This window comes from Carcharodon carcharias, chromosome 2 (genome assembly GCF_017639515.1).
Source record: "Carcharodon carcharias isolate sCarCar2 chromosome 2, sCarCar2.pri, whole genome shotgun sequence".
NCBI classification, from domain to species: domain Eukaryota; kingdom Metazoa; phylum Chordata; class Chondrichthyes; order Lamniformes; family Lamnidae; genus Carcharodon; species Carcharodon carcharias.
Genome location: NC_054468.1, coordinates 11,228,334 through 11,245,209, shown reverse-complemented (window position 1 = coordinate 11,245,209; position 16,876 = coordinate 11,228,334). Strand labels below are relative to the sequence as shown.

Genomic DNA, 16,876 nt, shown 5'->3' with positions numbered 1-16,876 from the left:
TCGAACCATTTCATAATCTAAAAGGGCTATATCGGGTCACCCCTCAGCCCCAGCAGCAAATCAAAGATAGTCAGTAGTTAACAGGTGAGTGGGCAGTGAAATCTGCTCCCAGATTTTTTTGACAACACAGCATGATATTTGTCAAAGTCTGTCCAAAAAATTTCTAGTGCGGAATATTACAACAGACAGCAGAAAATGCAGCAACAGAGAGAGATTTCTACGTTTAAGATTCTTGCGGAATAAATATTTAATGAGGTGATATCTTTTTTAAAAGCTTCAAATGAACAGCCAAAGACAGAAACCTGGTGGATGTTGCCTGCTGATACTATTCGGTCCAAGCAGATAGAATGAGGTCAGACACAAGGCTCATGCCTCAGGACCAAGTGCTTTTGACCGCAAAGAGTTCATGGTGTAGGCAATAACATATTAGCATGGATAGAGGATTTTTAAAATATTCATTCATGGAATGTAGGTGTCGCTGTCTAGGCCAGCAATTATTGCCCATCCCTAATTGCCCTTGAGAAGGTGGTGGTGAGCTGCCTTCTTGAATCGCTGCAGTCCTTGTGGTGTTAGGGAGGGAGTTCCAGGATTTTGACCTGGTGACAGTGAAGGGACGGGGATACATTTCCAAGTCAGGATGGTGAGTGGCTTAGGGGGGGGGATCTTCCAGGTGATGGTGTTCTCATGTGTTTGCTGCTCTTGTTCTTTTAGATGGTAGTGATCATGGGTTTGGAAGGTGCTGTCTAAGGAGCCTTGGTGAGCTCCTGCAGTGCATCTTGTAGATGGTACACACTGCTGCCAGTGCGTTGGTGGTGGAGGGAATGCATGTTTGTGGATGGGGTGCCAAAGGGGCTGCTTTGTCCTGGATGATGAATACCTTCTGAGTGTTGTTGCAGCTGCACTCATCCAGGCAAGTGGGGAGTATTCCACCATACTCCCTGACTTGTGCCTTGTGGATGGCAGACAGGCTTTGGGGAGTCAGGAGGTGAGTTACTCGCTGCGGGGTTCCTAGCCTCTGACCTGCTCTTGCAGCCACAGTATTTATATGGCTAGTGCAGTTCAGTTTCCAGTCAATGGCAAACCCCAGAATGTCGATAGTGGGAGATTAAGCAATGGTAGTGCCATTGAATGACAAGGGATTCTCTCTTGTTGGAGATAGCCATTGTCTGGCACTTGTGTGGCATGAATGTTACTTGCAATTTGTCAGCCCAAGTCTGGATATTGTCCAAGTCTTGCTGTATTTGGACATGGACTGCTTCAGTATCTGAGTAGTCGTGAATGGTGCTGAAGATTGTTCGCTGATGATTGCATGTTCCTACTTCTGACCTTATGATGGAAGGAAGGTCATTGATGAAGCAGCTGAAGATGGTTTGGCCTAGGACACTACCCTGAGGAATTCCTGCAATGATGTCCTGGATAGCTAACAGGAAACAGTGAGTGGAGATAAATGGGTCTTTTTTGGGTTGGCAGGAGTGTCACAGGGATCAGTGCTGGGCCCTCAAGTATTTACAATTTATATCAATGACTTGGATGAGGGGACTGATTGTATGGTTACTAAATTTGCTGATGACATAATGACAGGTAGGAAAATAAGCTGTGAAGAGGACATAAGGAGTCTGCAAAGGGACATTGGCAGGTTAAGTGATTGGGCAAAAATCTGGCAGATGGAGTTTAATGTGGGAAAATCCCGAACTTGTCCACTTTGGCAGGCAGAGAAGGTTCAGAGAAGGTTCACTCAACCAATATGTGGGAAGGGGGGGATTATTTTATGAGGAAAGGTTGGATAGGCTGGATCTGTGTCCACTGGAGTTTAGAAGAATGAGAGGTGATCCTGTTGAAACATAAGATCCTGAGAGGACTTGACAGGGTGGATGCTGAAAGGGAGAGACTAGAACCAAGGGACACAGCTTCAAAATAAGGGATCTCACATTTAAGATGGAGATTAGAAACAAAAAATTCTCTCAGAGTTGTGAATCTTTGGAACTCTCTTTCCCAGAGAGCAGTGGAGGAAGGGTCAATGAATATTTTTAAGGCAGAGGTAGATCGATCCTTGACTGACAAGGGAGTCAAAGGTTATCGGGGAAAGGCGGAATGTGGCGTTGAGGCGACAATCAGATCAGCCATGATCCTACTGAATGGCAGAGCAGGTCTGAGGGGACGAATGGCCTACTCCTGCTCCTATTTCGTACATTCCTATGTTGCTATTTATTTCCCCTACTCCCGCAGCCACCATCAAAGACCACTATCAAGCTGTCCAGTTAAACATAAAGTGGACATAGATAATGTGAAGTTCTTCTACACTGCTAAGTCATAGGTTCTTACATCACAGGAGGCCATTTGGCCTATCCTATCTGTGCCAGCTCTTCGAAAGAGCCGACCAACTAACCGCACTCCCTTGCTCTTTCCCTATAGGCCTTCAATTTTTTTCTTAGTTGTCCAATTCCCTATTGAAAGGTATTATTGAATTTGCTTCTACCACCTTTTTAGCCAGTGCGTTCCAGATCATCATGAAGAAAATTCTCATCTCTCCCTCTCGTTCACTTGGTCAACTATCTTAAATCTGGTTACCGACCTTTTTGCCTGTTGAAACAGTTTCACATTTTCTCCAACAAAACCTGTTGTAATTTTAAACACCTCTAGGAAATCTCCCTCAGCCTCCTTCTGTGCTGTCTGATTCCATGATTCTCTTTTCACACCTTCATCCCACAGGGATTTCTTCCTACAGAGACCTCTTCCCTGTCCTCATCTAGTCCCACCCACCCCTCCATGGGATCTGCTCCAGTGATGACTTTTTCAGGAAGTAAAGAGGAAGCCAAAGAGTTAATGGCATAATGGGAGTTAGGAAAAGACTTTGCATTTTCACAACATCATATTAATTTATTCTTTATTGGGATGTGGGCGCTGCTGGCAAGGCTAGCATTTGTTGCCCATCCCTAAGTACCCTTGAACTGAGCCCTCGCTAGGCTACTTCAGAGGGCAGATAAGAGCCAACCACATTACTGTGAGTCTGCAGTCACACATAGGATGCCAGATGGGTTCTTACAACAATCAATGACAGTTTCATGGTCACTATTACAGAGACTAGCTTTCAATTCCGGATTTTTTTTTAATACATTAACTGAATTTAAATTCCACCAGCTGCCGTGGTGGGATTTGAAGCCATGTCCCCAGAGCGCTAGCCTGGACCTCTAGATTACTAGCCCAGTGGGATTACCACTAAACCACTGCCTCCCCCATCTTAATCCACAAGACATTCTGAAGCACTTCAAAACCACTGAATTACCTTTGAAGTAAAACAAAAACAGAATTACCTGGAAAAACTCAGCAGGTCTGGTAGCATTGGCGGGGAAGAACAAAGTTGACGTTTCGAGTCCTCATGACCCTTCAAAAGGACACTGTTATTTCAGACGATGCAGCAGTCCATCTGCACACAACAGGCTTCCTCCCACAAGCAGCAAGGATCAGATCACCTGGTTTTTGGTTGCCTTGGCCCAGACGCCAAAAGATCCCCCCAAAGGGATCTATTACATCCATCTGAGAGGTCAGATAGGGCCTTGGTTTAACATCCCATCTGGAAGATGATCCAAAAGGGTTAAAGAATTTTTTTTTTAAACTCTGATGGAAATACTGCATCAATGTCAGGAGAATGAGTTTATCAAGTCAGGGTTGAAATGAGTGGAAGATGAAATGTTGATATTTTATCCATGCAGGGGACAGTCAGGAGAGTTTGCGGCTGCCGGGGTGAAGCCGATCCAAACCATGGGAGCAGGTAACGAGGTAGACACACTCGGTGCGCAGCCATTGAATCAAGTACAAGGAGCAATCAGTCCTAAACAAAGCAAAAATGGTTCACCCTCCGTCAAGCCTTTAAAGGCAGCAATGGTCCCTTGTGCAATTTTTGGGGGCATGATTTGAATCCATTAATGTTTGAGGTTTATAATACCAAGGCACATTACAAAATAGTGCATCATCTTTGTTAATTGTTTATGCTAATTCAACATCGAAAGACATTAATCAGCCAAGAACCAGAAAACTAGAAAGAATGATTAGGCAATCACAAAGTTTTTCTAGTAATTGTACCAAATGGTTAAGGGATGGGATTTGAGCTCATCACCTCTGAATTAATTGTCTAGTACTTTAACCATTATTAGGTTAATGTAACCTGGTGAACCGATCTCCTCTGGAGCATTAATACAATTAGCCACAAGCCCCCAATTTTAATGAGAGTGGAGGTATCAGCACAAGCTTACACTTTTACACACACACACACACACACACACACACACACACACACAATGCCTGTGAAAAGAATTCCTTTAGGAGAAAAGGGATGGTTGAAGCAGCAGTTGGTGAAAAAATAGAAGCTAATAGAAGTTTAAAAAATAAGTAGCTAATTTAACTTTGAACCTAAGCTGTTCAAACACTCGTTGGAGGCATTAACACAAAGATGAATTACAGCGGTGTGAAACTGCTTATGGAGCTAGTAATTTAATGAGTACCCATGGGGGTTCCTGAATAGTTACCTGAAAAATGGGACAGCTTCTGTTCCGAGCCATTTGCCATGCACCAAAACAACTGGTATAAACAGGTCTCACGCTGCTCTCCAAGCAACTCCCTTGCACCAACATCCTGAGACAGTTTAAAGTGTTACACCCACCTTCCAAGCATCTCGTGCCCTCTCCCTCCCTGCTCCTTCTATGAGGCAGGAAGCCAGCTTAGACCGTTTTATTCCACGATGAATGGGGCAGAGTTGGAGGGAAGGGACTTTAGTGGGACTCGAGCCTTGGAGCCCACGCCGACTCCTATAAAAGCGAAAGGGGGAAGACCAAGACTTGTGGGTGGCCTAAGTCTTACCAAAGCCAATCCACTCAACTTCAAGCATCATCTCTCAACTGGGATGGGGAGGGGAAAGGACGCACAATATTAACAAGAGAGATGTTGAGTATTTTGTTTAATCAAAGCCTTTATTCCAAATAATACTTATGAAGATTAAACTTTATGAATTCAGAGTTCACCTTGATTATTGCCTCCACATAATAGATTCTCAAATTGAGCTAAACTTGACAAAACCTTTCCTGCTCGTTAAATTGCTCACTCAAGTCAGTCACCCATCGTCCAGAGTGGACTGTGGTCTTGAACAGAGGGGTCTGACACACTTTCGAGGCTCAATGTTAGTTCATGACTGAAGAAAGGGAAAATGAAGAGATTGCACTCACTGAATTGTAGAGGTGACCTTCCCCATTCATGGCCACGTAGAGACCAGACTTCACACCTTGAATCGCTACCACCCGTAGTCCCACAGGAATCAGGTTGAAGAGAGCTGGGAAGAGAAAAAATGGTTTACATCATCAACAACCATAGGGTCTCAAATGCACTGTCAATCACATCTTAACTAAAATTAACAGGTGGACCTTCATCAAAATACAAAAAGTAATTCTCGAACTTTGAAAGAAATATGGATTTGTTTTTCTATAATGCCCTTCATGATCTCAGAATGTTCCAAAAAGTGCTTTACAGCCAAAGAAGCCAATGTTATAAGGATGAAAACACAGTAGACAATTTGCGCACAGCAAGCTCCCACAATCTGTTTTTAGTGATAAAAGCAAAAGTAATAAAGCTCTGATGAGGAGTCATACAGACTCGAAACGTTAACTCTGTTTCTTTCTCTCCACAGGTGCTGTTAGACCTGTTGAGTTTTTCCAGCATTTTCTGCTTTTGTTGTCTAATTTTAGTGATGTTGACTGAGAGTTAAACATTGGTCCGGACCAGGGAAAAATCCCCTGCTCTTCTTCAAAATACTGCCATGGGTTCTTTTACATCCACCTGAGAGGGCAGATGGGGTCTTGGTTTAACATCTCATCTAAAAGACTGCCCGTGACAGTGCAGCATCCCTCAGTTCTGGCACTAAGACTGTCAGTCTACATTTTTGTGCTCAAATCTCTAGAGTGCAACTTGAACTCACAGCCTACTGTTAGAGAGGTGAAAGTAATACCCTTTTTGTTATGGCTGACAATTCCAGCAGGAAGCTGTTTCCACCTACCAGAAATTCTTCACTACTTCCTTTTGGCAGGTTTGGCTCCTTGGTCAACAAAGAACAAAGAAAGAACAAAGAAAAGTACAGCAGAGGACCAGGCTCTTCGGCCCTCCAAGCCTGCGCCGATCATATTGCCTGTCAACCAAAACATTTTGCATTTCCGGGGTCCATATCCCTCTATTCCCATCCTATTCATGTACTTGTCAAGCTGCCTCTTAAACACCACTATCATACCTGCTTCCACCACCTCCTCTGGCAGCGAATTCCAGACACTCACTACCCTCTGTGTAAAAAACTTGCCCTGCACATCTCCTTTATAGTTTTCCCCTCTCACCTTAAATTTATGTCCCCTAGTACATAGATTATTTACTCTGTCCATGCCACTCATAATTTTGTAAACTTCTATCAAGTCGCCCCTCAATCTCCATTGCTCTAGTGAGAACAATCCGAGTTTCTCCAACCTCCCCTCATAGCTAATAACTTCCAGACCAGGCAGCATCCTGGTAAACCTCCTCTGTACCCTCTCCAATGCCTCCATATCCTTCTGGTAATGTGGCGACCAGAATTGCATGCAATATTCCAAGTGTGGACTAACCAAGGTTCTATACAGCTGCAGCATAACTTCCCAGTTTTTATACTCAATACTCCTGCCAATGAAGGCAAGCATACCATATGCCTTCCTGACTACCTTATCCACCTGCGTTGCCACTTTCAGTGACCTGTGGATCTGTACACCCAGATAATTCAGAAAATTGCCCCATCGATTCAATAAATAAACAACATTGGCATTGTGAAATAAGGTGATAAATACTGCAATTTAAAACATTCATTCTCCGGATGTGGACAGTGTTGGCGTGGTCCTCATTTATTGGCCATTTCTAGTTTCCTTTAAGGTCGTGGTGGTGAGCTTTCCTCTTGAACCACTGCAGTCACTGATGGTGTCTGTCTGGATTATGCATTCAAGTGTCTGGAGTGCGATTTGAACCCACAACCTTCTGACACAGAGGCGTGATTGCTACCCGTTGAGCCACAAAGTTAGGGGTGAGGCCCTAGAGGAGGAGAGACCAATCTACCATGGATGATGAGGAATGGATAATACCTCATGGCTACAGTAACAGGGAATTTCAGTGAAAGTTATCTCAGTGCTATGAGCTGGGTGGAAACAAAATTTGGGAGAGGTTAACATGGAGCGAAGGGCTGTCAATAGGTCTTGAGACCTTAGAGGGGAGGGAAGGGGAGTGTAGATGCAAACAGCAAGGTATAAGAGTCAAGGGAAGGGAAACAATGATAGCAGTTTGGAATAATGGGGGAGCAGTGCACGTACAAAGGGAGCCATTAACAATTTCAACAAGATCGCGGAGTAAAAACATGTGAGTGGAAGTGATTGCGAGACCAGAAGCTGGTGCTCCAGGTGATTAACCTGGTTAAATAGGAAAAATATCTACAGAAGGACGAGGCTCAAGGAAGCTTCAGTATGCTGGGGTGAGATGCCTGAAGGGCAGAAGAACACAGCAATGGCAAAGGGAACTACATAAATAATCTTGATCTTCGTGACAAAAGAATCCATAAGTTACTTGCACTTGACATTCACGGGGGTCAGTTTGTTCTCCTTACCTTTCAGAAAGATCTTGGCATAGTACAATAGAATCTTAAAGCACAAAAGGAGACTATCTGGCCAGTAAAAGAGGGTACACAGCATTCCTCAAAGGTCAAGAAAAATTTCACTATGAAAGATAAGGCCAGTTATGCACCAGGTGCCTTGGTCCTCTGGCCCTCAACCTTGAGAGTTAGGAGTACAAAAAGTGTAGTAGGTTTGGGAAGATGATCCCCAAAGCTCCTTCCCACTGCAGGTTGTCCCCATTTTATATATGGATCTGTCATAGGTTAGCTGAGAGATTAGCAATGGAGTGATGGTGCATTCAGGACTCTTAAAAGGGGAAGTTAAATACAGACAATAGTGGGTGTGGATACAGGAGTCAAGAGACTAAGTGGTTACTGTTGAAACATTCAACTAATAGGAAGGTAGAAGATGAACTAGATTAACCTTGGTCTCTTTTCAAGCAAAATTCCTAGAATCCTGATGGCGAAGGCAATTGAAAAAGTGACTCGATGGGAATGAGTGTGTCAGATACAGAACCAAAAGTATTATCGAGTAGGTAGCAGCAGGAATGACAAACTGAGTAAGCTCCAGAGGAGCAGTTGGAAGTATGTTACAGGGAGTGGAAGGTGAGGACAGTGGGGTTGAAAAGGAGGTGCAGATGGTAAAGGAAATGAGAAAGTGATCAGAGATGATTAATAATGGAGAGCTTGGAGATGGAAAAGCGAAGGGGGCTCAGTGCGGAATCTTACATCCAACGTGAGGTTGAGTGAGTACAGGAGGATGCTCATGACAAAGGTCTAAGGGAGCCCGCCAGGAAGAAATCACTGCAGGGCTTGGAAGAGTGGTAAAAAACAAACTGTAGAGGGAACACGTGGGATTGAAAACTAATTGACCAAATGGGAAGAAACTGAGAGGAGTTGGGGGGGGAGCAACAGTAAGACAGGTTAATCAGGCAGCCTGCAGAGGTGAGCATGCAGCTGCACGGTCTGGGGGGGAGGGGAGCACCTTCAGTGAAGGGGAGGAGGTAATCAGTCCCTGGAGGGCCAATAGGAAAACACCGTTTTGTCTTGTTACTCACTCCAGTACTAACTAGCCAGTGCAGAAGAAATTGAGAAAATGCAGGTCTGCACTGGGGAAGTGTAATTAGGAATCATCAGAAGAAACCTTACTTTTGAACACATTGGGTTTGAAATGAATTTGCAAGCGCATGTGGTGGAACTAACTTCTGGAAATTTCACACCTGTCCCTGGGCAATTAAATTTCACTCAAATCCAATTAAAATGGCGGTCAGGCCAGCTAAGGAAACAGCTGGCTCCCTGTGCACTCGGGGGAAAAGTTTTAATCAGTTGAGAGTCAGCCCATTGCACCCAAAAACTTTTATTCTAATCTCCACTTCCTCTCGAACCAAAAACTGGCCGGCTTGCTCAGGAGATAAGCAGCAGTAAATCTGCGCTGTCACAACATAATCTTATCTGCACTTGCCAGGCATGCAAATACTGATGCCACAAACAATTCTCCAGCTCTTTAACTGTGTACATGATTAATGCCGTAGACTTTGATGCCTCTAGGTGGGTTAATCTAATTTTAAGCCATCCACGTTTAAACAAAGCTGATTCTTGCCACTTTGCGCCCTTTCAAGTACTGATCAGAAATATTTGCCAGCAGGCACAAAAATGTAAATGACCTCATTAGAGCCACAAATTCACACTCTTCGATGACCCGGGAAGGGTGTTGCTGGTAACAATGCTGATCTTGATAGCGTGTGCACTGACAAAACTTTCATCTGTAACATCAGCCTGCTCAGCTTTGATTGGTGTAACTGTTGTTCGGAGGAGGCCATTCAGCCCATTCAAACCAATTCCACCGTTAATTAGATCAGGGCTGATACACACCTCAATTCCAGTTATCCTGAAAACTCCAAAACTCCAGCATCCACAGAGTGCGGAAAGAGTTCCAGGTTTCCACTACCCCTTTGCGTGAGGAATTGCTTAGACATTTCACTTCTGAACAGGCTGCTCTAACTTTAAGGTGATGCCCCCCGAATTTGCCTTGATGCACGGCTTTCGGAAGGGGTGCTGTGCAATACTCTTCCAGCACTCTGCCTATCACCCCCTCAATTTAGTTGCAGCCAAATCCACAACTGGTTCACATGTGATTCTCTGCCATTGCCAGCCCCAGTGTAAGTCACTTTTTGTATGTTTCTGCCATGCTAATGCTGCTGGTCCACAGACTCACATCTGTCAGCAACATCAAACGCCCTAGCCAGAATCTCTGGAGGCAGAAAGGTAATGCAGCTAAGGTGATCTCAAAGAAAGAAAGGGCTTGCATTGATATAGCCCCTTTCATGTCCTCAGGACATCCCAAAGGGCATTACAGCCAATTAAATACATCTGAAGTGTAGTGACTGTTGTAATGTAGGAAATACAGCAGCCAATTTGCACACAGTAAGGTCACACAAACAGTAATATGATAAGGACCAAAGAATCCAACCCCCCCCCCAACCCCCCACCACCTTAAACCAGCTTATATTTCAACCCTTCCTGGGATTCACCTAGTTCTGTCAAAGGGTCATGAGGACTCGAAACGTCAACTCTTTTCTTCTCCGCCGATGCTGCCAGTCCTGCTGAGTTTTTCCAGGTAATTCTGTTTTTGTTTTTAATCTATCTTACTGATCATTCTTTGAAAGGTTTATGCTGGCCATGGGCAGAACTTCCTTACTCTTTTACCTCCGGCTGAGAGGGCCGATGGGTCCCTTGGTTTAATGTCTCAGCCAAAAGAAAACACCACCAACTCTCGGCACTGCATTGGGAGTGTGAGCCTGTATGGTCACGTTTGTTGGGACTGCTTTTCAGAATCTGAGTTCCCTCTCCCCTCGCCCAGCACTCAACTTAGGTAGAACGCAACACTTACTACAACAAACATGTAGCCAAATTATCCATGTAATTTACCCAAAAAGGATGTTTGGCTTCTGGTACTGAAGAAATATCAGCTGGTTTATTGCTACTTCCTGAAGACTCACTTGCAGCAAGTCCCCACGAATCACTTCCTCCCCATTCAGTGGCAGCAGTCCAGCACAAAGAGGCAAGAATCAAAAGCAAAAGGCAGAGAAACATTGACCTCAACCAACAGGGTCACAAATGATAAAAACAAAAAAACTGCGGATGCTGGAAATCCAAAACAAAAACAGAATTACCTGGAAAAACTCAGCAGGTCTGGCAGCATCGGCGGAGAAGAAAAGAGTTGACGTTTCGAGTCCTCATGACCCTTCGACAGAACTCACAAATGAACTGTTGCTCCTCTATACCTGAGGATTACCTTGTAGAGGAACCAAGAAAAATGCCCCAACCCTTCAACATGCAAGGGTCCCAGTGAGTGTAGGAGAGTAAACTCTTGAAAAATTGAAGAAGTCACACTATATATAGGTATCTAAGATAGAAATACTTCAGTCCCCATCTAACCTGTACTGTATCTATCCTGGGAGTATTTGATGGGAACAGTGTAGAAGGAGCTTTACTCTGTATCTAACCCTGTGCCTGCCTTGGGAGTGTTTGATGCGGACAGTGTAGAGAAGATTTTACTCTATGGGCCAAATTTACTTCAAAATAACAATGTGGCTAATGGAGATCACCATTTTCAAATGTAAATGTTACAGTAATTTCAGTTGAGGGTTAGACGTGCTGTGAAACGTTAATACCCCAAGTTATGCATCTCCACGTTTAGCTTCATGACTACAGCGTTTGACTGCCTAACTCACCACTCAAATGCTCTGAATGGTGTGCAGTTGTGATATCAGGTGGTAAGTATCAGATGTTTAGGGCTAGTAATTACAAGTGTAAATACATTTTTAACAAGATGATAAATCGCTTGAGGAGATTTTTAAAAATGTCAGGTTGAGAATTTTTCTATTTGTTTTCAAACATTTCGCCTGTCTCCTTTTTTTTCCCTCTCTCTCTCGATCCAATCTGTACTTCCCTCTCTTTATTACTCTTTCTGTAATGCAGCTGACATTGAATTCACACCCTTAATACACCCTCCTTCAATCCTCCCAATTTCAGTCACACTGGTTAAGGAGATACCCGAGTGATTGCCCTGTTCACTCAGGTCCCAGAAGCCTTGCTTCCAGTGCTGCACATTTACAGCTGGCAGTTTCAGTGGCTCGGTACAGAAAAATCATGTTTTAAGCTGAAGAGTGCGGGGGTGAGTCTAACCAACGGCACACGCTGTTAGACACCTTGTGACAGTGGAGCCTAGCCGGGTATCTAACCCAGTACCGGCACCCGGCAGCTATTACTCTGCATCTGACTGTCCTGTATCGGATGAGGCGCTCAGCGCTACAACATGCTGATCCCCATACTAATCAATGTGATGAGTACGATACTCAGTTACCGCAGTCTCTGAGACAAATTGGCCAAGAGCACGATGACAGCAGCACTGCTGTTCCGTGAAGAGTGCGTGGGCGTTTCTAAACTTCAGTGAGAACTGCTCTTCAGCATCGAGGGAATAGAGGTAAAAAAAAAACATCAGGCAGTTGCTTGGGAGAAGGATTCCAAGACAATTTGCGGAACAGCACTGATTCTGTTCCAGCAGTTTTATAACACAGGGAAATCTCTGTGTTCATCGCTATAAACAAAAACATAACTGCACCAAACTGGCCAGCAATTAAAGTTTCCTTTTCATTGTGAATCCCAGATACATTTCCAGGTCCCAGGAAAGCTCCAATGGTGTCTATTCTATGCAGAGGCAGCCCATAACTTCCCCACCTTCCTCTTGCTGAGGGATGTAATGTGCTCCTCTGAACCGTATAAATAAGCGACAGTTAAAAAAAAAATCCAAGCAATTAAGGATATTTTTCAGCAAGAGTATTAAAAGATTATGGAACCAACATGAGTAGACAGAGTTAAGATGCAGATCAGTCATGATCAAAGCAAGTAGTGGATCAGGCTCAAGGAGCTGAATGGCCTCCTCCTGTTCCTACACAGCGCAATCAGTGTCACATGGTAAAATGGAAGGTACGCAGGGAACTTACCCCCGAGATGGGGAAGGGGCGATTTCACAATAACAGGGACTTGCAGTATGTAAATTAGATTGAATTGGCACAGGATTCTGGCAGTGAAAGGATCGTTCACACCCAGACAGACTACATCCGTTTCCTTGTCAAGACACATCTGTCACTGCCAGGAACAAATCCTCCCTCAAACGGTGCTAATGGCTCAGATCCAGAGATGAGGTTGGGATGAATAATTTAACTCATTAAATTCCCCTGCCAAATACCTTGATCCACTAGCTACAGCTTCCCTTTTATAAATAAGTGGGATACTTAACCCACAGAGCTCTACAGCACAAAAACAAGAGACCATTCAGTCCATTGTGCCTATGCTGGTTCTTTGCGAGAGCAATTCCAAAGCAATCCCACTGGCCCACTCTCTCCCCATAGCCCTGTATCAATCTCAAACTAATCCCACTGCTCTGTTCATAAAATGCTTTTGAGATAAATACTTAGAGCAGCATGTTTTGGAAACAACCAGAGAGCAGGTTATATTAGATTTGGTTTTGTGTGACGTGACAAGATTAATTTATGACCTCAGAGTAAAGGCACCCCTAGGTAGCAGCGACCACAATATGACTGAATTTTACATCCAGTTTGAAAGGGAGGTGAGTGGGACTAAGACTAGTATTTTAAGCTCAAATAAGGGCAACTACATGGGCATGAAAGCTGAGCTAGCTGAAGTGAACTGGGATACTAGGCTAGAGGATAGATCAGTGGAGAAGCAGTGGCAGACATTTAAGGGGATATTTCAGAATATTCAGAATAAGCATATTCCTTCTATAAAGAAAAGTTCTAAGGGGAGGACCCACCATATGTGGTTAACTAAAGTAGTTAAGGAAAGCCACAAATATAAGGAGAAGGCATATAACTGCACAAAGATGAGTGGCAAGACAGATGATTGGTCAGAATATAAAGAACAGCAGAGAGCGACTAAAAGGTTAATCAGGAGAAAGAAATTAGAGTATGAGAGGAAGCTAGCTAGAAATGTAAAAATGGATAGCAAGAGTTTCTACAGGTATTTAAAAAGGAAAAGAGTAAGTAAAGTGAATGCTGGTCCTCTAGAGAGTGATAGTGGGGGTTAATGGATAATAAGGAAATGGCGGATGAAATGAACAATATTTTGCTTCATGTGTTCACTATAGAGCATACAAAAAACATTCCAGTAATAGCTACAAATCAAGAGTTGGAAGGGAGGGAGGAACTTGGTGAAATTGCAATCACTAGGGAAGCAGTACTGAGCAAACTGATGGAGCTGCGGGCTGACAAGTCTCTAAGCCCTGGTGGATTTCATCCTAGGGTCTTAAAAGAGGTGGCTAATGAGGTAGTAGATGTTCTGGTGTTAATTTTCCAAAATTCTCTGGATTCTGGAACGGTTCCATCAGGCTGGAAAGTAGCAAATATAACCCCTCTATTCAAGAAGGGAGGGAGGCAGAAAACAGGAAACTATAGGCCAGTTAGCTTGACGTCTGTCATGGGGAAGGTGTTAGAATTGATCATTAAGGGGGTTAAAGCTGGGCACTTAGAAAAATCAAGGTAAATGGGAAAAGGCAACATGGTTTTGTGAAATGGAAATCATATTTAACCAATTTATTGAAGTTTTTTGAAGGAGTAACATGCACTGTGGATAAAGGGGAGCCTATAGATGTAGTGTACATGGATTTCCAGAAGATATTTGATAAGGCGCCACGTCAAAGGTTATTTCAGAAAATAAAAGTTCATGGTGGAGAGGTAATAAATCACCATGGATAGAAGATTGGCTGGCTGGCAGAAAACAGACAGTATGCATGAATGGGTCTTCATCTGATTGTTAGGATGTGACGAATGGAGCCCCACAGGGATCTGTAACAGAGCCTCAACTTTTTACAATTTACATCAATGACTTAGACAAGGGAAGCAATGGCATTGTAGCTAAATTTGCAGATGACACAAAGATAGCTAGGAAAGTATGTTGTGAAGGGAACATGAGGAGGTTGCAGATGCATATAGATAGGCTGAGTGAGTGGGCGAAGATCTGGCAAATAGAGTTTAATGTGGGAAAATGTGAAGTTGTTCACTTTGGCAGGAAGAACAATAAAACAAAGTATTACTTAAATGGAGAACAACTGCAGAATTCTGAGGTGCAGAGTGATCTAGAGTTTCTAGTACATGAGTCACAAAAAGTTTGTATGCAGGTACAGCAAGTAGTTAAGAAGGCTAATGGAATGCTATCCTTTATTATGAGAGGGATTGAACATAAAAGTAAGGATGTTATGCTTCAGTTATACAGGGCATTGGTGAGACCGCACCTCGAATATGGTGTGCAGTTTTGGTCTCCTTATTTAAGGAAGGATGTCAATGCACTGGAGCTGGTTCAGAGGAGGTTTACTAGATAACAGGTTATCTTATAAAGAAAGACTGGATAGGCTGGGCTTGTTTCCACTGGAGGTTAAAAGAGTGAGGGGTGACTTGATTGAAGTGTACAAGATCCTGAATGGTATTGACAAGGTGGATGTGGAAAGGATGTTTCCTCTTGTGAGTGAGTCCAGAACTAGGGAGCACTGTTTTGAAATTAGGGGTCGCCCTTTTAGGACAGAGATGAGGAGAAATTTTTTTCTCTCAGAGGGTTGCACGACTCAGAAGGCAGTGGAGGCAGGGTCACTAAATACTTTTGAGGCGGAGGTAAATAGATTCTTGTTAGGCAAGTGAATCAAAGGTTATCGGGGTTAGATGGGAATGTGGAATGCGAAACACAATCAGATCAGCCATGATCTTATTGAATGGCAGAGCAGGCTCGAGGGGCTGAATGGCCTACACCTGCTCCTGTCTCTTATGTTCTTATGTTCTCTACCTATAGCCCTGTATCAATCCCAAACTAATTGTACTGCCTCACTCTCTCCCCATAGCCTAGTATCAACCCCAAACTAATCTCATTGCTCCACTCTCACTCCATAGACCAGCATCAACCCCAAACTAATTCCATTGCCCTGGTCTCTTCCCAAAGTCCTGTATCTTTCTCTACATCAAATATTTACAGAGCAATGTAAAGATCTCTGCCTCAGCTAGGCAGAACATTCCATGTTCTGGCAAATCTCTGCACAAATAAATTCCTCAGCGGAACAGGAATATGACATTCAGCCTCTCACTCTATTGATCTTACATTAAGCGGGGCTACAGGAGAGTGGAACTAGGTAAACCCCTCCTTCGGACAGCCAGAGTAGACATGGTGAGCCTAATGGCCTCCTGCTGTGCTCCAACCATTCGATGATTGTGATTAATTATCCCACTTGTCGCTGACTCCCAAACCAGGGGAAACAGTTTTTCCCTATTTATTCCATCAAATGCCTTCATAATAACTCACACGTGTCAATACCTGGTCATAGTCATGGAGTGTGGATAAAGGCACTTCCCCAGAGAATAACTGGGAAAAATAGAGTGTGACAGAGGTGGAGGGGAAGGGAAAGGAAAGAGGCAGAGAGAAAGTTGGGGGGGGGGGGGAAGGGGATTGGGTTTCTCCTCCAAATACCCAGCAACCCAGCCCCTCTCCCCATCACCCAGCAACACAGCCACTCCACCACCCCCCCCCACCGCCCGATCACAGCATTGTTACAGCACAGGAGACGGCCATTTTCGCCCATTGTGTCTGCACCAGCTCTCTGAATGAGCATCTCACCTACTACCATCCTCCCACCTTCTCCCCATAAAGCTGCACATCCTTCCTTTTCAGATAACAGTCTAATTCCCTTTTGAGTGCTTCAATTGAACCTGCCTCCACCCCACCCTCAGGCAGTACATGCCAGGCCCTAACCACTCGCTACATAAAATAGTTTCTCCTCGTATCAATATTGCTTCTTTTACTAATTGTGCCCTCTCGCTCTCCGTCCTCCCACAAGTGGGAAGTTTCTCCCTATCTACTCTGTCCGGACACCTCCAGATTTTGAATACCTCTATCAAATCTCCTTTCAACCTTCTTTTCTCTAAGGAAAAAGTCCTAACTTCTCCATTCGATTCCCATAACTAAAGTTCCTCAACCCTGGAACCCATTCTTGTGAATCTTTCCTGCACCCTCTCTACTGCCTTCACATCCTTCCTAAAGTTCAGTGCTCAGAACTGGACACAATATTCTAGAGGCCAAACTAGTGACTTATAAAATTCAACATAAACCTATGCTCTTGTAAACACTGCCCCTAATAAAAAATTCCAGGGTATTGTGTGCTTT

The 16,876-nt window shown here is 43.9% G+C and overlaps 1 protein-coding gene across 2 annotated transcripts in view; it reads right to left on the bottom strand.

Moving 5' to 3' along the window:
* The window catches only part of fgf12a (fibroblast growth factor 12a), a 169,531-nt gene that overhangs the window by 126,367 nt on the left and 26,288 nt on the right, over positions 1 to 16,876 (bottom strand). For both annotated transcript variants that reach the window (XM_041175394.1, XM_041175396.1), the window contains exon 4: positions 5,217 to 5,320. In XM_041175394.1, coding sequence (XP_041031328.1) covers positions 5,217 to 5,320 — 104 coding nt within the window. The remainder of the gene's footprint in view (positions 1 to 5,216; positions 5,321 to 16,876) is intronic.